The sequence below is a fragment of the Callorhinus ursinus genome, unplaced genomic scaffold, assembly GCF_003265705.2.
Source record: "Callorhinus ursinus isolate GAN/ISIS: 27379988/994484 unplaced genomic scaffold, GSC_fseal_2.0 scaffold4, whole genome shotgun sequence".
Classification (NCBI taxonomy): Eukaryota; Metazoa; Chordata; class Mammalia; order Carnivora; family Otariidae; genus Callorhinus; species Callorhinus ursinus.
In genome coordinates, this window is record NW_027397066.1 from 84,608,684 (window position 1) to 84,629,843 (window position 21,160).

Below are 21,160 nucleotides of genomic sequence, written 5' to 3' on the forward strand. Positions count from 1 at the left end.
ATTTAACAACAAATAGTGCTTGACCTAGAATTGCTTTTTTCTTTTAATTTTAAATTTATTTTACTTTTAAATGTAAATTCAATTAATTAACATATAATGTATTGTTTCAGGGGTACAGTTTGTGATTCATCAGTCTTATATAAAAACCCAGTGCTCATTACAACACACACCTTCTCCAATGCCCATCACCCAGTTACCCCATCCTTCCACCCCCTCTCCTCCAGCAACCCTCAGTTTGTTCCCTATCATTAAGAGTCTCTTATGGTTTGTCTCCCTCTCTGGTTTTGTCTCGTTTCATTTTTTCCTCTCTTCCCCTATGATTCTTGCCCTAGAATTGTAACAAAATTTATGCTTTAACATTTTCGGTAGTACAGAAACAAATTAAGACCTTTGTGTTTTTAAAAAAAGGAAACTCTTATTGTTGATTTTGGATTATAGAAGTAATATTTAATTACTGTGAAAATTTTAAAAATTTAAACAAATGTAACAAAGAAAACCAGAAACAACCACGGTTATCATTGTGATACATTTTCTTTTCCTTTTTTGAGCATTCATGAATTAAATGACCATCTACAAAGAGTGAGGATAAATATGAGGGAATTCAATCTAGTAAGTGTTATAGTTCAAGACTGAATGCTGGCTCATGTTTACAGTAGGCAATGTGAGTTTGCAGGTCAAACAAGTGACGAAGAATCAAGCTAGCTATTTGCCAGCTTGGTGAAGCCTCTTTACACATTTCTATTTATCTGCCTAGAATCTGAGTTTTCTAACTTTTTATCAGAGTTAGAGTTCAGGTTCTATCTCTGCTACTTCCTGACTAGGGAAATCACTGAGCCATTTTCCCAACTACACAATGAAGACTATGATGATTGCCACAAAGTTTTCTAGGGGGAAGTAAATATTATAGTATATCTCTATCTATGTAATCTGTAAAATATATACAGACATTATGGCTTAAGGGAAATAAAATTATATTTGTAAAAATGTTCCCATATACAATTTTTAAACTTATACCCGATTTCAAATCCTGATTCTACCAGCCATGTGACCTTGGGCACCTACTAAACTTCCTCTTCAAGCCTCGTTTGTAAATGGGGCAATAAGGAATATCACATGAGGTAAAGCATCTGGTATATTAGTGTATTTGGCAGACACTCAATAAACCTGGCCTCTGAGCTCAAACAACTAGAGGCTACACAGGGGACACACTGGTCAAAGTACAGGTGGAGGAACACAGTAGTTCAAATTGCTAGTCATATAAGAAATAACATGTTTAATTCAGGGTGCTAAATAATAGAACAAGGGCCTGCTGACAATAATGAGCTTCCTTTTTAATAACTTAAGGAAAAGCTAGCTGTTCATTCATCTGGGATGTTGGAAAGGGGATTCTTGCCTTTGGTCTTAGTATGAATCACATTATGATATGGAACAGCACTGTGTAGTAGTCATTCATTTGTACTTTTAAAACATATTCTGATAGGAATGTGCTAAGTGACATAAAAACACACACGAAAAGTCTTTAGGGATCTTGCATTTGGAGAGCAGTGACAGTTAATCGTGTTGGCCTTTTCCCTCAGCATATATTCAGAATTCAAATATTTCCCACTGCTTCCATTGATACCTCTTTAGGCTCAGCCACCATCATCTTGGCCTGGATTATTGAACTTAGTCTCTCAAATGTTCTTCCTGCTTCCACTCTGTCCATTTTCAACACAACAATCAGAGTCATCCCTTTAAAATGTAAGTCAGATCACATCTCTCTCATGGTCAAAACCCTCCAATAGATCTCCATTTCACTCAGATTAAAACCCAAAGATCTTTTAAGGCCCCACAGCCTGCGTCTTCCTTATGAGCTCTCTGACCTGATTTCTTATTAGCTTTCCCCCTTCTTGATGCTCCTGGAACCCACCAGGCACTCTTCTGCCTCAGGAGCTTTGTACTCGCTATTTTTTCTTCTCATCCTGTTCTTCCCCCAGCCAGCTATATGGCTTAATCCTTTACCTCTTTTAGGTATTTACTCAAATCCCACCTTTCCAGTGGGGCCTTAGAATATGTTTTGTGTTAAAATAAATAAATAAAATAAATAATAAATAATAAAATAATAAATTAATAAAAAATAAAACACACAGTTTTGTGTGTTTGTGTGTACATATGCACACACATGCACACGTATACTAGATTATAAAATTTAAAAAAACATTGACCATTATTTATTTATTCATTCCACAGACATTCCTTGGATTCCATTTAGGCCTTTGGAGGAGTACCAATATTCATTTGTAATTTTAACATAGGGCACTTACTTTTATCCTAGAGCATTTTTCTCTTAGGCTTTCTGTGAGGTGGTGTCTTTCATTACATTGTAACTGTTTTTCATATTTTACTACCTCTTTATGGTTCTGTTGGTCCTATGTTGGTACAAAGAAATAAACAAGGCTTCAACTATAACTACATTCACATATAATGTCTATACGCTTTTCCAATTACATTTTTTCACATCATTTCAATAATGGAATTATAAACTTGTAACTCAAAAACAAAGTTAAAAATGGCCAGAAAACGATTAAGAGTACCATTAGGTTGTAGTGAATGGCCTCAACTCATTGAGAAAAAATGTGGAAGAACCACATATTTTTTGAGATGGGATTTATTCCTGTAACCGTCAGAGTTGAAAACTAGATATTAGATTTACATCTGATTCTTACGATTCTAAGTTTCCGAGTCAGAATTAGTCTCTGAATTGCTGCCAAATAGTACACTAGCAAAACCACCTGAAATATCTCTATTCATACTCTTCCCAGCACCTTGGAACACAAAATGTGTATCCTGTTACATTTTGTACTTTTGATTAGAAGTATAAAACAAAACGTTTTCTCCCATTTATTCACTACACTACTTAGAAGAATGACTAATAAATATTTGTTGAATGAATTAAATTTCTTTATGAATTTCATTAGGGTCCACATAAGGATGGTTCCCAAGTGTACATGTTTCTATTGATATTGAAAATGATTCGGTCTTCTACTCTCGTTGAATTATGAGAATAAAAAAAGATTTTTATAGATTTTATATAATTTCTTATTTGTCTGAATTTTATGTTATTTTCTAGAGGGTTCAACTGAGTTTTTTAAGACGTGATTCTGAACATGTAAAGACAGTCACACTGGCTGAAATTCCTTCCACCGTGTGTCTGGCCACTTGCCTCCAATGGCACTGAGAAGAGTGCATGCCTAAAACTGTCATGTGGAGGCAGAGAAATGGGCACTTACTCTTTTACAAATCTAGTCCTTCAAATGTTTTTCTATTGAGGATAATGCCATTTCCTGGTTTAAAAAAGCCTTTTAAAAATTACATTAAAGAAAATGGTCTGCTTTATGTAACAAATCTTTTCTTAAAAATAAATTAAAATGATATTTTCTGAAAAATATTTTGGCTTCTTTTAAAACTGTATCTTCTATTTGTGTGAAAAATTATAGTAATACTTTTCCCATCATCCTTTATTGTTTGTAGAAAATTTCCAAAAAGAAAAGAAAAAAAGAAAAAAAAAACCCCACAAACCCCCTCCCCCCAAAACAAAAGAAACCAAACAAACCCAAAAATCCCACAACAACAACAAAACCAAATTATTCCCCTTTCCAGAAAAGCTTGATTCTTATAGACAGTTACTAATAAGGGAAGATTCTGAACTCACTCTAGCTATCATTTCTCTTAAGGTTTCCCTGAATTGGTCTCTTTCCATTTTGAGAGACTCTTTTATCTTTCTTAGCTCATCTCTTTCTTTAGCTAAAATTCTTATTTCTTCAAGGCTTTTATGAAGTTTCTGAGTCAAGTGTAAGTTATCCATTTGCATACATAAATTTTGGGCCTCAAATCGCTGCTTCAATTGTTCCATTTTGTTTATATTTTTATGAGTTTTATTGACATCTTCTTTCATTTTAAGAAGTCGAAGCTCTTTTTTCTGAAGTTCTTGTATCTTGAGATAATTATAAAACAAGTTAGAAGGCAAGCACAATTCCTTCAAGGAAGGCAAACAGTGTCTGCTGGTTATATATGTACATCTCTATCTCTATCTCTATATATCTGTATCCATATTGTTTCTCATTCCACAAATGATTTTGGACAGTTACTCTCCAAAGAACAAAACAACACATACCTTTTGCTGTAATTCATCTTTAGATTTATTTAAATCCTTTTGAATATTTGAAATCTGAGTTGTCTTTTCTGAAACTCTCTCTCTGAATTTATCAATAGTTTCTTGGTGTTCTTTCAAATGCATGTGAGCAATTTTTAGTTCCTGTTGTGTCTCCAAATCCTTTATTAGAAGAAATTGAGAAATATCATGATATCAAGGCATATTACCTTTCCTTAATGATGAACCAGTTTAACAAAATCTTAAAAAATGCATGCTATAGTTAAAAACAACCAGCACACCACCCCCAGATTAGACCCGTACAGAAGGATATAAACTAAAGTCCCTGTCCCTAGCCTTCCCCAGCTTCGTTGGGCTGCTTAGTGATCTCTGCTGCTGCTTTCCTCCCTCTCATACCACTTGGGGATTATTCTAAATCAGTACCACATAAAAAGGGCCCCATTCTCAAGCTTAGTAATCCATTATACAGATGTACCCTACTTAGCCCAGTGCCTTATTGATAGACACTTGGATTACTTCTAGATTTTTGTCAGCACTAACAATGTTGCAGTGAATGCAGCTGTATTTCTGTCCAAATGTGTGAATGTATTGGTAGGATAAATTACTACAGGTGGAATCGCTATAGCAGATATATATGCGGACAAATCTTTAATAAGGCAGTGTCAAACTGTCTCCCTAAAAGGTTGTGACATTTACATTTTCACCAACTGTTATAAGAAGGAAGCTTCTGGTATGAACAACACATTTACTGGATGGGTAGAAAGAGCACAACTCACTCTAGCTTTGGTTTCCTGTAGGTTTGCCTGGAGCTGGTCTCTCTCCAATTTCAGATTATCTCTTTCTTTCATTACAGATTTCATTTCTTCAAGGTTTTCATGAAGCTTCTGAGCCAAATTTAAATTCTCCGTTTCTATTTTATCCAGAGTTAAACTTTGGGCCTTGAATTGTTTCTTCAATCGCTCTATTTCAGACATTTTTTTCTGTGACTCACTGACATCTTCTTTTAACTTAAAAAGTTGATGTTCATTTGCCTTAAGTTGTTGAATCTTAAGATAATCATAAAATAATGTGTTAGGAATAAGACAGTTTTTAAGGGAAGGAGAGTTTCTAAATCGATTAAGACAATAGTCTTCCTATGTTGCTCATTAATATTCTACAAAATTTCACACAAAATTTATTTTCTTTTGAGGTATAACATATATATTAATCTTAAGTGTATAGCTTAATTATTCTTGACGTATGTACACATCTATATAATTATAACCCAGACTAAAATTTAAAACATGTCTAGCACCCCCTAAGGTTCCTGTATGCCCCCCTCCTAGAGCTAACCACTATTCTGAACTTTTTTCATCCTAGATAAGTCTTGCCTGCTTTTGAACTTAAAAATCACAATGTATTTATCCATTCTCCTATAGCTAGACATTTTACTTGTTTTCCATTTTTTGCTGTTATGATTATAGAACTGTTATGAGCATTCTTGAACATAACTTTATGTGGAAGTATGCATTTTTTCCTCTTAAGTACATACTCAAGGAACAGAAATGCTGAACCACAGGCAGGTGTATGTTCAGCACTAGTAAAACTGCCAAGATGTTTTCCAGTGTGGCTAAACCATTTTACATCCCCAAAGGAGCTTATGCACAAATAAATCAAATATCCAAACCAGCACATTCTCCATACCTTTTCTTGTAATTTAGCATTTGAACTTTCTAAATCCATCTGCATATTTGATATTTCATCTGTCTTCTCAGAAACAAGGCCCTTGAGTTTATCAATAGTTTCCTGGTGCTCTTTCACATGCACGTAAGCGATTCTTAGTTCCTCTTGTTTTTCCAGCTCCTTTATCATTAGAGAAATTTTAAGAATGGTGACACGGCTTAATATTAACTAGTATTTTTTTTCTGAAAGTGATATATTTCCTTAGTATAAATAATAAAACTATTACTTCTTATTCTACATCTTTGTTAGGAAGTTATAAGGTTTCCCTGCCTCCCTTTCCCTGTCCCCACCTCCCCACAACCTATTCCTACTTTTGAGAGGCAGACACATGATCCATATACTATTCTACAGCTTGCTTTTCCTTCTAAGAGTCATTTGGGCTTCCAAATCAGGACATTCAAATCTATTTCTTTTCTTTCTTTTCTTTTCTTTTCTTCCTTCCTTCCTTCCTTCCTTCCTCCCTCCCTCCCTCCCTTCTTTCTTTCTTTTCTTTTTTCTTTCTCTCTTTTCTTTCCTTTCCTCTTTCTTTCTTTTCTTTCTATGTGTCGTATAGTATTCTGATATATCGCTCATGTTTACCCAGTTTCCTTCTGATGGACATTTAGATTGTTATTAAATTTAGATTTTTATTAAAATTTGCTACAATGAACAACCTTGTGGTGTATGTGTGTTTGTGTACGTATATAAATATACATGTTGGATGAAGTCTACAAAAAAATTACCAGTTACAGAATTTGATTTTTAGAACAGTATCAAATTACCTGCCTGAAAGTCTGTATCAGTTCACTCACACCAACACTGCCACTCATGTCAAAGAATGGCTCACTGCTGTCAGGAAAACATCGTGTTTACTCACTAGTATAGGAAGAGTGACTTACTTTAGCTTCTTTTTCTCTGAGGCTTTCCCTGAGCTGGTCTCTCTCCATCCTAAGGGTTCCCTCTGCACTTCTGAGGGCATCTCTTTCCTCAGTAACACATTTCATTTCTTCAAGGTTTTCATGAAGTTTCTGACACAACTTTAACTTCTCGGTTTCTACACTTTCCAGGGTTGAATTCTGGGCCTCTAATTGCTTCTTCAATTGCTCTGTTTGATACATACTTTCTCGGAGATCATTTTTTGCCTTCCGAAGTTGATGTTCTTTCTCCTGAAGTTCTTGGATCTTGAGATAATCATACAATAAATTAAGATATAGATAGGTATTGAAAAAAATGCTAAATAATACTTTCGAAATTAAGTAGCTTTGTCTTCAATTTCAGGCTAATTCATATCTAGTTTCATTACACAAAAGACCTAATTCAAACTCGCAAAAAAAAAAAAATACCTGTGCTTTTAAGGCAGCATTTGAGTTTTCTAAATCCATTTGCATATTTGATATTTCATCTGTCTTCTCAGAAACAAGGCCCTTGAGTTTATCAATAGTTTCCTGGTGCTCTTTCACATGCATGTAAGCAATTCTTAGCTCCTCTTGTTTTTCCAGCTCCTTTATCATTAGAAAAAGGAAAATGACATATTCAGAGTAACAAAATTCAAACTGTGTGTAGAAAGGCAGAGAGAGGGTAAAAGGTAATTATGCCCCCCGCCCCTGTTAGACCTCATCCTTTAAGTTTGTCTTAAATGTCAATACATGCTAGATACATTACTCCACAACTTACCTCTTTTCGTAATAGGATACTTCCAAATCAGCACCATGGCACTACCTCCTTCTTTACTGGTCTGAATGTGCGGCCCTTAATTAACCAGTCCCCTGCTAACCGACATTTAGCATCTTCCCTATTTTTTTGTTTGCTTTGCACAATTGTGTTGATGTGTACAGGATATATGTTATGACTGGACTTTTGGGCTCAATGAGTAAACTTATTGAAATATTTGAAAGATAGTACCAAATAGTCCCCCTCCAACCTTCCCCAAGGCTGGACCAATTTTACACTCCCACCAATCCTATTGATAGCCCATGGTTCTTTTAGGACATGATGTCCTATTTACTGGATGGGGGAAAGACGGCAACTCACTCTAATTACAGCTTCTTTCAGGTTTTCCTTGAGCTGGTCTCTCTCTACTTTGAGAGTCTCCTCTACACTCCTAAGATCATCTCTTTCTTTTGTAACAGATCTCATTTCTTCAAGGTTTTTGTGAAGTCTCTGAGTTAACCTTACATTCTCCATTTCTTTATTTTTCAGAGTTGACTTTTGGGCCTCAAACTGGTTCCTGAAGTATTCCATGTCACATATTTTTTCCTGAGTCTCACTGACAGCTTTCATCTTAAGAAGCTGATGTTCTTCTTCCTGAAGTTCTTGAATCTGAGAAAAAATAAAACAAGTTAGGACAAAGGCAGAAATTTGTAGTAAAAAGAGGAATTGTTTCTAAATTCAGTCATCTTTACATTTTATCTAATGTATATACTATTTTCTTCCACAGGGAAATGAGCAACACAATAATCAGATGTCATTTTCCAACTTAACAAAATAAGACCTACCTTTTCTTGTGATTCAGCATCTGAGTTTTCTACCTCTCTCTCAATATTTGCTTCTTGGTCTGTCTTCTTTGAAATATTCCTTGTACTAATGGTTTGTTCGTGCTCCTTCAAAAGAACATAAGTAGTTTTTAGTTCCCGTTTGATTTTCAGTCCCTTTGTGATTGGATAAAAATTAATAAAACAACAGTGAATATCACTGTTAACTATCTTAACATTATCTTTGTACCTAAAAAAAAATTAGAAGAAGCAAACTTACTTCAGTTACAGTTTCTTTAATGTTTTCTTTGAGTTGTTCTCTCTCCATTTGAAGAACTTCCTGCACCCTTTTCAGTTCATCTCTTTCTTTCATTATAATTTTTATTTTGTCTTGACTTTCCTGAAGTTTCTCAGTCAACTTGAGCCTCTCACTTTCTATATTTTGTAATGATGAATCTTTGACTTTGAGTTGCTCCTTTAATTGCTCCAGTTCACTCATTTTTTCCTGAGTCTCAATGATTTCTTTGGTGCTAATAAATTGTTCGTGTTTCTCATGGAACTCTTGGATCTTAAAATAATAATAAGTTAACAGCCAAAATATACATACACGTAAAATGTGTGTGTTTATATATGTATGTGTGTATATATATAGATCTGTTTTTGTATTTTTTTTTTTAGAGATTTTATTTGACAGAGAGAAAGAGATAGCAAGAGGATGGGGGGGAGGGGTAGGGGGAGAGGGAGAAGCAGGCTTCCCGCTGAGTGCGGAGCTTGATCCCAGGACCCTGAGATCATGACCTGAGTTGAAGGCAGACGCTTAACCGATTGATCTGTTTTTGTTTTTAAAGGAAAAACACCCAGGATGTTCTGCATAACAATCTATTGTTATGTGCTAAGTGACATAAAATGTATGCAAAATTAGTTTCTGTAGTTCAGTTAGCTAGCTCCCTCAGGTTTTCTCCTTCATGTCCTTCACCCCCAATTTACCTTTTTCTGTAATTCATCATTGGTTGTTTCTAATTCCTTTCGAAGGCTGGAGAGTTCAGTTTCCCTCTCTGAAAGATTCACTCTCAGCTTATCAATAATTTCCTCCTGTTCTTTCAGGTGACAATGAGCAACTTTCAGTTCCTCTTCGGTTTTCAGGTGCTTTATTATTAGAGGAAATTGTTGAGAAATTTATAGAAACATTATAACCATTATACTCTAACTCCTTTTCCCAAAGGTTTAATTTTTACAAAAATATCTGCTTATAAAATAATAATAATAAAAAAAGCACATAGGGAAAGGATGAAACCTACCTTAGCTGTAATTTCTCTCATGTTCTCTTTGAGCTGGTGAGTTTCAGACTGAGGAACTTCTTGCAGCCTCTCGGCCATCTTGAGCCTTTCCATGCCCACTTGTGGCAGTGCTGCCTCTCCAGCTTCGAGTGGCTCCTGTAGTTGCTCCAGCTTGCTCAGGATTTCCTCAGCCTCATCATCCTTTTCTTTCACATTGAAGGTCTGATCTTGTTGATCTTGAGGCTCCTGAATCTTAAGAGAATCCTAAAACAATAGAGTTGACAGCCAAAGAAAGAAATCAGGACATTTTCTAAAACGATTAAGTCAGGATTCAGTGGCTCATTACAGAGCATTCTTTCCACTCTCCCACTTGTCATTACTCAGGTATTGAACACTTATTTCCTTAGGGTTCATTGTGTTGTTACTATCGTATTAGAGGCTGGAGATACAATGGTAAATGAGACTTACATGATCTTTGCCCTCCTGAGACTTGCACTTTAGAGGGAAAGATGGACATTATGCCAAATCTTACCAAACAGAGGTTCTGGGTTCCTGCAGGGTATGTATGTGGCAAGCCTAACTTACCCTGAGTGGTTAGGAAGGGCTTCCTGGGGGATGGAAAGCTTCAGTTGAGAACTGAAGGATGAGAGCACTAGTTAGGTAAGGGCGTATGGAAATGATGCAGGTGGGGAGACCAGAACATCTGAAAGCCATGATGTGTAGAAGCACAATGCTGGAGCATCATGAGCAGGGCTAAGAGTGAGCAGAAATAAGGCTGGAGACCAGCAAGGAATGGGACCCAGGGCCTCAGAGGCCATGTGAGGGATTCCAGTCTTTAGTTCAAGAGTAGCAACAGACTATTAAAGGGTTTTAAGAAGAAAAGATTACTTGGGTTCAGAACGGGGAATGAATTACAGAAGTAGAGGAATGAATATGGGGAGACCAATAAGGAGGCTACCACAGAAAGCCAGGGAGAGATTATGGTGGCTTGGTTTAAGGTGTTGGCAATGTGGGGAGAAAAGATGGAAGATTTCACACACATATAGGTACACGTGCGCACGCGCGCGCGCACACACACACACACACACCCCCCTCTTAAAATCAACAAGATTTGGTGCTTGGATTACAGAGTGAATGGGAGGAAAGGATACTGGGAAGGGTGATTCTCAGATTTTGGTCTCAGGTACTGAGGAAGTGCCTTATGAGATGCTGTAGGAATAGATTTAAAGAAGGAAAGAAAATGGTTTTTCTGGCTTTATCCTTTCCTGTACTTTAGCATTGCTTTTTCTAAATCATTTTTAAATATTTAAGAAGACCACTGTCTTCTCTGAAGCATTTCTCTCAATTTCAACAGTTTCTTAGTATTTATATTTTTAGTTCTGTTTCCAATCACTTCATAATTAAGAGACATTTAAAGAAAACATGATAGTAACATTATAACTACAACACAAGTGCTTCCTTTTCCAAAGACTTGATTCTTATAAAACACTTATTAAATGGAAGGAAAGGATGAAACTTACTTCAGCCAACGTTTCTCTAATGTCTTCTTGCAGCTGGTCTTGTCCAACCTGAACTGCTTCTTGCATCGTTTGAAGCTTGTCTCTTTCCTCAGTTAGAGATTTTGTTTCTTCATGACTTTCTGGAAGTTTTTCAGTCAATTCAAGCCTTTCTATTTCTATGCGTGCCGATGTCACTGAATCCTTGGTTTTGAATTGCTTCTCCAATAGCTCCACTTCATCCACTGCCCCCTGAGTATCACTGACTTCTTTCACATTAGGCACTAGCGCCTGCTCCTCACGAAGCACTGGGATCTTGTGATGTGCATAAAATACCAAGGTTACTCTGATTATCACCATGGTGTGTGTGTGTGTGTGTGTGTGTGTGTGTGTGTGTGTGTGCGTGCGCGCGCGCCAGAAGGAGATTCTATTAAAGCACAGGGACAGGACCAGGGGCAGAAGGAGCTGCTGCTGTGTTATCATAATTCTTTAAGGAGAAAAGATGAGGATATTATCCACAGAAATAAAAGTGATCCTGAGCCCAGAGCCTACTGTGGATCACGAACTCCAATTTATTCATTTTCCCTTGATTCCTACCAAAGCTACTCATGACTTTTCTGCTGGTCATATTCCGCCATAATTTTCTTTTGCTCTAGCTTACATCCAAAGTGAATCAGTTCTTATACTTGGCTAACACACTGTCAATTTAGTCAGCTGCACACTTCTTCATTTCTATACTAGTTCCCAAATGCCACAGGAGAAAAGTCATCATTGAGCAGATTATATCTCAATAAACGAATGGTCCCTCATTCTCAGATGAGCGTCAATGCTATATCTCAATTTTTTTATGTTTACAGATTGATTCCCATTTCCTATGGTCATTAGTGGTTCCATGTAACTTTGCATATCATATTTCTGCATTTTTCCTACTGGAATTGAGGGATTATTTTATACGCCCACACTCGGGGGGAGAGAACAATGTCTTAATCATATCTAGTTTCAATGGCTTGCACACAGTGGCCTTTAACCTAGGTTGGTTCAGTTATCCCAATGTTTCATTTTCTCTATGGCACTTGCCATTATCTCACATTACCATACTCATTTGTTTGCTTATTTACCAGTTACCTCTTTCCACTAGAGTCAGCTCTATGATCATAGAAATTTTGTTCACCTTGTTCCCATTTTATTTCTATAACCCAGGACTCTGCCTGCCACGTTACAGACTCAACAAATAGTATCCAATAAATGAATGAACTATTCACACAGTCACTACTTATTGCTCACCTTTCCTTGAAATAAAAAAGAAAAGAAGAAGGGACAAAGGAGAGAAGAGACAAACCTTTTCTTGTAATTCAATATTGGATTTTTCTAAGTCCTTCTGAATATTTATTATTTGAGCTGTCTTCTCAGAAATGTTTTTTCTTAGTTCATCAATAGTTTCTTCTTGTTCTTTAAGATGCACGCGAGTAATTTTTAGTTCTTCTTTTGTTTCTAGACCCTTTATTAGCAAGTGGAATTTAAAGAATATTATAACCACATCATCCTAACATTGCCTCCCCCTTTTCCAATTGGCTCCGTTTTAAAGAAACATTTAATAGATGATGAAAGAAAAGGGTAATAACTTACTCTAACTTCGATTTCTTTTATGTATCCTTTAAGTTTCTTTCTCTCTATTTCAAATGATTCCCGTAATTCCTTTAGATCATTTCTTTCTTTGGTTATGGATTTCATTTCCTCATAATTTTCATGGAGCTTCTGAGCCAACTCTAGCCTCTCCATCTCTATACGTTCTAATGTTAATTCTTGCTTCCTTAGTTCATTCTTCAAATTCTCTATTTCATTCATCTTTTCCTGCATCTCATTCATTTCTTCTTGTATACTAAGAACTTGTAGCTGTTTTTCTTGTAGTTGTTGGTTCTTAAGAAATAAAATTTTTAATTACCATTTTGCCTATATACTCTTAAAATCTCATGTAAAATGTACTTTGCTGAATGGAAATAATCATTATCACCGCCCTGCCTACACTCCCAATGTAAACAGACAAGCAGCTATAAAAGTAAAGTAACCTTCTAAGCATAGTGACTGTAGTAGGTTGAATAGTGTCCTACCCAAAATTCAAGTCGATTCAGAACTTCAGAATATGACCTTACTTGGAAGTACGGTTTTTGCACATGTAATTAATTAAGGACTGAGAAGAAATCCTATTGGATTGGGGTGGGCCCTAAATGCAATGAGAGTGTCCTTGTAAGAGGCAAAAAAGGACACACAGAGACACAGAGAAAGTCCTGTGAAGATGGAGGCAGAGATAAGAGTGATAGAGCTATAAGCCCAGGACACCAAGGAGAGCTGGGAGCCAAGGATAGTTATTAGATGCAAGATTCTTCCCTAGAGCCTTCAGAGGAGTATGGTATTGCCAGCAACTTGATTTTGGACCACTACAATCCAGAAATCTGACAATAAATTTCTGTTGTTCTTTAGCCACCAAGTTTATGGTAATTTGATACAGAGGGTCTAGGAAACTAATACAGTGTCAGTAGGTTAATCAAGGAGGCAAAGTGAAAATGAGAAAAACTTGAAAAGAGACTAATTAAATTTAAAGATATAGTTGCCAAATAACTATAATTCCTCAACTCTTAAAAACTTGTGGATAATCTATTTTTACTTCTAATAAGGTCCTTATGGGGTGGCCCAAAAAACACTGAGGCATTAACTTTTTTTTAAATTAAACTTATTTAAATTCAATTTAATTAACGTATAGTGTAGTATTAGTTTCAGAGGTAGAATTTAGTGATTTATCACTTGCATATAACACCCAGTGATCATTACTTCAAGTGCCTTCCCCAAATTTCCCCTCCAGCAACCTTCAGTTTGTTTCCTATAGTTCAGAATTTCTTATGTTTTGCCTTCCTCCCTGTTTTCGTCTTATTTTTCCTTTCCTTCCCTTATGTTCATCTGTTTTGTTTCTTAAATTGCACCTATGAGTACAATCATATGGTATTTGTCTTTCTCTGACTTGTTTTGCTTAGCATAACTTCTAGCTCCATCCACATCATTGCAAATGGTAAGATTTCATTTTTTTGGATGGCCGAGTCATATTTCATTGTAAATATGTATATACCACATCTTCTTTATCCATTCATCTGTTGGTAGACATCTGGGCTCTTCCCATATTGTGGCTATTGTGGACATTGCTGCTATAAACACTGGCGTGAATGTGCCCCTTCGAATCACTGTTGGTATCCTTTGGGTCAATACCCAGTAGTTTTATTGCCAGGTTGTATGGTAGCTCTATTTTTAACTTTTTGAGGAACCTCCATACTGTTTTCCAGAGTGGCTGCACCAATTTGCATTTCCACCAACAGTGTAGGAGGGTTCCCCTTTCTCTGCATCCTCGCCAACATGTGTTGTTTCCTGAGTTGTTATTTTTAGTGAGGCATTAACTTTTTTTAAAGTTCATAAATATGTATAAGTCTATCTCTTTATTTTTTTCAGTTCAATTAATTAATGAATAATGTATTATTAGTTTCAGAGGTAGAGGTCAGTGATTTATCAATCTTATGTAATACCCAGTGCTCAATACTGAGGCATTAACTTTTACATAAGCCTATTAATTTCACTTCTTTAGGATGAGTATGAAACAGACATCAGGTTTTAGTAAATTTAATTAGGTTATAGTGAAAGGGAGGAGAATTAAGAGTATATTAAGAGAAAAACATTCCACAGAAGCGCAATGGAAATCACAATATATTATTTATAATGCATGTGGCACTGTCCTTAGAGTAAACAGAAAGACCTCAGCGGGTACATTTTAGAATTACTTGGGCAATACAATTATTACAAGAGTCTTAGCCCTTATACAAATATTACAACAGCACCTTACTTCCATAAAATAAATGAGTCAGGAAACTGTAAATGTCTAAGAGATGGTAACAGTCATAAATCTTACATTTTAAAGAATCAGTACTATATCTTTATAAAGGAAGGATCTTTGTGTTACTGACTAATGGATCTCAAGACCCAGAACAGCATTTGGGCTATGGGGAGTTCCCAATAAGTTTCTTTTTTTTTTTAAGATTTTATTTATTTATTTGAGAGAGAGAGAATGAGAGATAGAGAGCACGAGAGGGAGGAGGGTCAGAGGGAGAAGCAGACTCCCTGCTGAGCAGGGAGCCCGATGTGGGACTCGATCCCGGGACTCCAGGATCATGACCTGAGCCAAAGGCAGTCGCTTAACCGACTGAGCCACCCAGGCGCCCCTCCCAATAAGTTTCTGATGAATGAATATATGATACGATAATTTAGATGAATCAAAGCCTTCTCTCTCATCTAAAGACTAGGGTAATATAATCCTCACAAAGAGTGTTGGTTAAGATATAGGTATGAGTTGAAACTGTCCACATAAATAATTAGCATTAAAATGTGTTCATTTGGGAGATAATGCTATTTCTAGAACTTAGCTCTATAGCAATCAAAATGTATTTAAAAAAAAGTTTAGTCAGGAAATATAATATGGCTAGGAAGGTAACTTTAAAATTCACCTTTTCCTTTAGCTTTTCTTCAACTGCTGCTAATTTCTCATAGGTCCTAGAAAGCTCTTCCTCTTTCTTTATGGTGTGGTTCTTTTCTTGTATAATGATCTCTTGTTGCTTTTTAAGTTCATCTCCAAGAATTCTTAATTCTTCTTGGTTTTCAATAGTCTAGAATTAAAAAAAAGTTGAGATTAAAATTAGTATTACATTTATAAAATCAGGTAAAAATCAGCATTTACCTCAGCCTAAAAATGAAGAAATCATGGCAAATTCTATTGGAAAAGACTACCTTAAAAAGAAAGTCTTTAATTTAATCATACAGATGCCAAGCATCTGCTTTTTATGCTGTTTCTTTATTGCTCCACTTATATTCCTATCATGAAAATTAGAACTGGATTTGGTATTCTGTCTCGAGAGGTTTGCCCGTTTTCTACCCTTAAGCCAAAGGAGACTGTTTCTAAGCTTTCATGGACTGATGACAAGACTACAGTTATGGGATTTTCATATGCTAGAATGGTTATGATTTAGGGCACCAGTTAACAGCAAGCTCAAAATGGCAGCCATCCTTTGCTAGCATGACTTGGGCTAACCCTAGTTATAAGCTTAAACAGTGACATTCTCACGTATCATGACCATAAAAACATTGCAAATATGAGACCAAGAACAGACTATGACTTTTGTCTGTATTCTTATTTAAACTTAGTTCTTTTGACCAGACAATCCCAAGAAATATGGAAAATTACACAAAAGGTCAGGTTCTCCTGAAATCCACAGCAAACTTCTAAAAATGTGAATTTCAATCTATACATATTATATTGTCCCAAATACAGAAACAAAAACTAAAGTAGATTTGACAATATGGCAAACATTAACAACAAATAATTAAAAATGAAGTTTAAAAATTATAACAGAATAAAAAAAATTTAGGAACAAATTTAACAAAATATGGACAAGACCTGTACACTAAAATCTACAACACATCACTGAGAGAACAGATAATTTATAGAAAGATATGCAATGGCCAATAAACATATGAAAAGATGATCAATATCCTTAATCATTAGGGAAAGGCAAATGAAAACAATGAGGTACATACTCAATAGGATGGCTAAAATTGAAAACACCAATAATAGGAAGCATTGGTGAGGATGTGGAGCCATCAGAATTCTCTTAATTTGCTGATGGGAATGTAAAATGGTACATCTACTTTGGAAATCAGTCTAGTAATTTGCTATGACCCTGATATTCCATTTAGATACCTCAGAGAAATTTTTAAAAAAATGTTCATAAAAAGTTTTGTGTAAGAATGTTTACAGCAGCTTCACTCAAAATAGCCAAACACTGGACAGAACTCAAGTTTCCATCAACAGGAGAAAGGCAAAACAACTTGTGGCCTATTCATACATGGAACACTACCCAGCAATAAAAAGGAATGTAAAAAAGTAGGTACAAAAGAGTACATGCTGTATGATTCTATTTGTATGGAGTTCTAGAAGAGACAAAGTGACCAATGCTTAAAAACCGTCAGGACAGTGATTATATGGGGTAGAGAGTGAGATTAGAATTGACTGGGTCAAGGCACAAGAGAACTCTGTAGGGTGAGGCAAATGTTCTACACCTTGACTGGGGTAGAGGGTACACAAGTAGAAACATTTGTCAAAAGTCATCAGACTATACACTTGCATCAGATACATTTCTCACATGTAAATTATGCCTCAGTATTGTTGTAAAAATCCAGAACATACAAGACAAAAACATACAGCTAAGTATACAGTGCTTAAATACTACCATTTCAATATTTTCCCTTAGGTCAGTCTGTAATTGTTCCTTTTCTGATGTAATACTCTCTAACATTTGTTGCAGTTTATTTTTCTCCTGTATTAAAGAAAATATCTTTCTCTGTTGCTCAGTTAGCTCATTATCTTCAACATTCGCAATCAGTGCTTGAGTATTTTTGGCTTTCAAATTCTGTTTATTTGTGTCAACCATCTAAAATATAAATAGATTAAACAAGAATTTCTCAGTTAATAACAATTTTAATAATAATAAAAATTGCCAAAACTTTTATTACTTATTATTTACCAGGCACTATTTTTTTTTTTTTAAGATTTTATTTATTTATCTGACAGAGAGAGACACAGCGAAACAGGGAAACACAAGCAGGGGGGATGGGAGAGGGAGAAGTAGGCTTCCCACCGAGCAGGGAGCCTGATGCGGGGCTTGATCCCAGGATCCCGGGATCATGACCTGAGCCGAAGGCAGACGCTTAATGACTGAGCCACCCAGGTGCCCCATACCAGGCACTATTTTCATATACTGACACATTTAATCTTCACTCTAACCTTATGAGATAGGTACTAGTATTACTTCCATTTGACAGATGAGGAAATTGAATCCGAGAGAGGATGATAGGTCACTTGCCCAAGGTCACTCAGGTTTTGAAGCCAAGAGGTCTGGCTCCAGAGTTTGTGCCCTTAAGCATACTCTTGTTCATGGATTAAGAACTACCTGGCCAGCTGTAGCTATTTAACAATTATCTTCATGTATGATGATGGGTCAACCTAATTTTATGAAAGAATAAGCCACCTTGAACTCCACCACTTTCTTTCCATCAAAAGCTGGAAATGATTCTCTATCCCCCACTCCCAACAAATCATTATTTTCAGAAGCAGTCATATTCACAAAAGGTTGGAGTTTTATCATAGGAGAGGGCAAAATAACTTTGATAAAAACAGATTTCATATTATAGTAGTATAATCCACCTTTTAAAAATATATACTTTTTATATACTGCTTAAGAAAAGCATGTTATATAAATTCATTTATCCATAGACAAGTGTTAAGCAAAGGTACCCTAACACGTGTACTCCTTGAGAAAGTGAGACAAAGACTAACATTACAATCACTGGTATGAAATTAGGGTATCACTATGTAACCATACACATCCAGGAAATACAGCTCCATAGCGGCTATATATGTTTTAAAAAAGTTTTAATAATAGGGGTACCTGGGTGGCTTAGTGAGTTAAGCATCTGACTCTTGATTTCGGCTTGGGTTATGGTCTCAGGGTTGTGAGATGTAGCTCTGTGTCAGGCACTGTGTTCAGTGGGGAGTCTGCTTGAGATTCTCTTTTCCTCTCCCTCTGCCCCTCCCCCTGCTCTCTCTCTCAAATAAATAAATAAAAGCTTTAAAAAAGTTTTAATAATAATCTACAATTACATTGGAAAAAATTGAAAAATAAAGAGAGAAAAAATCATCCAATGTCACCAGCTTCACACAACCCACTACAATTCTAGAATATTTCCTTTCAGAGTCTGTTCTTGAAAAAATTTTTCTTGAACACAGTAATTATGATTAATATATACAGAATTCAGTTTTGCTCTTTTCCATTTAGATCACATGCATTTTCCCATGCTGTTACATAATCTTCAACTTATAATTTTTAGTAGTTGCTCAATTCTCTAGAGTGGGTTTGGATAAACCATACTTTAACTATTCTCTTACTGTTGGCAGTATGCATGAGTTTCTGACAATGGAAAACACAGGGCTAACTACATGAGAACTTAAGGTAAGGAATAGATAGTTGTTGGGACTAATTTGTCAGATACTGTACTTCAGAATCTCATATCTGTGCTCCTAAACATAGGAATGTACACAAAGACAAAAAAGGCTGAGACAAAGTATGTGAGAATACCCAAGGGAGATTTCAGAAATGAACCCAGTCTAGAAAGTATTTCAGCTACCATGAACAATATCTAACATATCTTATTATTAAATAAAGAAAAGGAATTGTGTCCTTTATATGAGATAAGTTTACTAATCATTGTTTAAGATTTGTGTTGAGACACACTAGAGAAACTGCATTTCTAGAGAAAGAAACATCAAGCAGGATTTAAATGGGCACTCTGAGGGGGAGGAGCAAGATGGCGGAGGAGTAGGAGACCTGGGTTTCGTCTGGTCCCAGGAATTCAGCCGGATAGGGATCAAACCATTCTGAACACCTATGAACTCAACAGGAGATTGAAGGAAAGAATAGCAACAACTCTCTGAACAGAAAAATGACCACTTTCTGGAAGGTAGGACGTGCACAGAAGTGAATCGGAGGCGATATTTGGGAAGATAGACGGCGGGGGAGGGGGCCTCCACCCGCCACTTCTGACAAGTGATAGAGCAGCGGAGCACAAAATTGGAAATTTTAGAAGTTGGCTCCACTGAGGGACATCGCTCCAGTGACTAAGTGGGGGGTGGAACCCTCGCTGGGACAGTGTGGTCTCAGACCCTCGTGGTCACAGAAAGGCTGGGGGTGCCAGAGTGTGGCAGATCTCCGAAGTATCAGAGCAGGGAAGCCAGATGCAGAGACGGAGCCGAGGAGTGGGCTCTCAGCTCGGGGTTGCCATAAACCGTGATCTGTGGCACAGTCAGGCCACTGCTCCTCCAGCAGAGACCCAACAAGCGGCAGATTCGGGGAGACTCCCCTTCCTCCCCGGGGAGGAGTGGTGCGGGAGCGCACCACAGGGATCTGCTGGGTTTGGAGACTCCACACAGGGTCGGGTGCCAGAGATAGGAACGCGCAGTCACAGGACGGGTGAGCACGGAGTGCGGCCGGAGACCCGGGAGGCGGGAGTGACTGACTGCTTTTCTCTGGGGGTGCACTGAGGAGTGGGGCCCCAAGTTCTCGGCTACCCTGGGGCAGAGATTGGGAGGCTGCCATCTTCACTCTCATCCTCCAAAGCTGTACGGAAAGCTTGCAGGGAACAAAAGCACCTGAGAGCAAAACCGAGATTACATAGCCCAACCCCAGCAAGGGCGGGGCAATTCCGCCTCGAGCAAAGACATGTGGGAACCACAGCTACAGGCCCCTCCCCCAGAAGATCATCAAGAACAGCCAGCCAAGACCAAGTTTACCGATCAATGAGAATGGCAGAACTCCAGCTCTAGGGAAATACTGCATATAGAATTCATGGCTTTTTTCCTGTGATTCTTTAGTCTTTCAAGTTAATTTTTTTTCACCTTTTTTTTTTTTTGAATTTTTCTTTTTCCCTTTTTCAACCAATATCTTATCAATCCCTTTTTTTAAAAAAAATCTTTTCATTTTTAGAGTCATATTCTATCCCTTCATAGTAGTTAACCTTATTTTTGGTATATATATGTAAGTTGTTCTCTCTTTAAAATTTTGGGATACAGTTTCTTCTAACAGATCAAAATATTCCCTAAATCTCTAGTGTATGGCTTTGTTCTAGTCTCCTGCCTGATCACATTCTCTCCTTTTTTTTAAATCCTCTTCTTTCTTTTTTCAACCAACTTCTTATCAATTCCTTTTATAAAATCTCTTATAATTTTCATCTTTACAGTCGTATTCCATCATTTCATCGTATTAACCCTTATTTTTGTACAAATATAAGTTTTTCTTTCTTTAAAATTTTGGGAGGCACTTTCTTCTAACAGACCAAAATACGCCCAAAATCTAGTGTGTGGCACTGATCTATGCACGAGCCTGATCATATTTGATCATATTCTGTTTTCTTTGTTTTGTTTCA

The 21,160-nt window shown here is 36.6% G+C and overlaps 1 protein-coding gene across 4 annotated transcripts in view; it reads right to left on the reverse strand.

The window, feature by feature from the left end:
• CENPE (centromere protein E) overlaps positions 1-21,160 on the reverse strand; it is an 82,702-nt gene that overhangs the window by 23,964 nt on the left and 37,578 nt on the right. For 2 of the 4 annotated variants that reach the window (XM_073892066.1, XM_025873656.2), the window contains 17 exons: positions 17,413-17,613; positions 15,634-15,792; positions 12,722-13,012; positions 12,435-12,593; positions 11,120-11,410; positions 9,621-9,863; positions 9,310-9,468; positions 8,603-8,890; positions 8,347-8,451; positions 7,883-8,170; positions 7,195-7,353; positions 6,751-7,032; positions 5,834-5,992; positions 4,927-5,196; positions 4,154-4,312; positions 3,692-3,973; positions 2,304-2,408 (listed from right to left, as the gene is read on the reverse strand). In XM_073892066.1, coding sequence (XP_073748167.1) covers positions 2,304-2,408; positions 3,692-3,973; positions 4,154-4,312; positions 4,927-5,196; positions 5,834-5,992; positions 6,751-7,032; positions 7,195-7,353; positions 7,883-8,170; positions 8,347-8,451; positions 8,603-8,890; positions 9,310-9,468; positions 9,621-9,863; positions 11,120-11,410; positions 12,435-12,593; positions 12,722-13,012; positions 15,634-15,792; positions 17,413-17,613 — 3,600 coding nt within the window. The remainder of the gene's footprint in view (positions 1-2,303; positions 2,409-3,691; positions 3,974-4,153; positions 4,313-4,926; positions 5,197-5,833; positions 5,993-6,750; positions 7,033-7,194; positions 7,354-7,882; positions 8,171-8,346; positions 8,452-8,602; positions 8,891-9,309; positions 9,469-9,620; positions 9,864-11,119; positions 11,411-12,434; positions 12,594-12,721; positions 13,013-15,633; positions 15,793-17,412; positions 17,614-21,160) is intronic. The other 2 variants (XM_073892067.1, XM_073892068.1) reach the window with 1 other exon arrangement.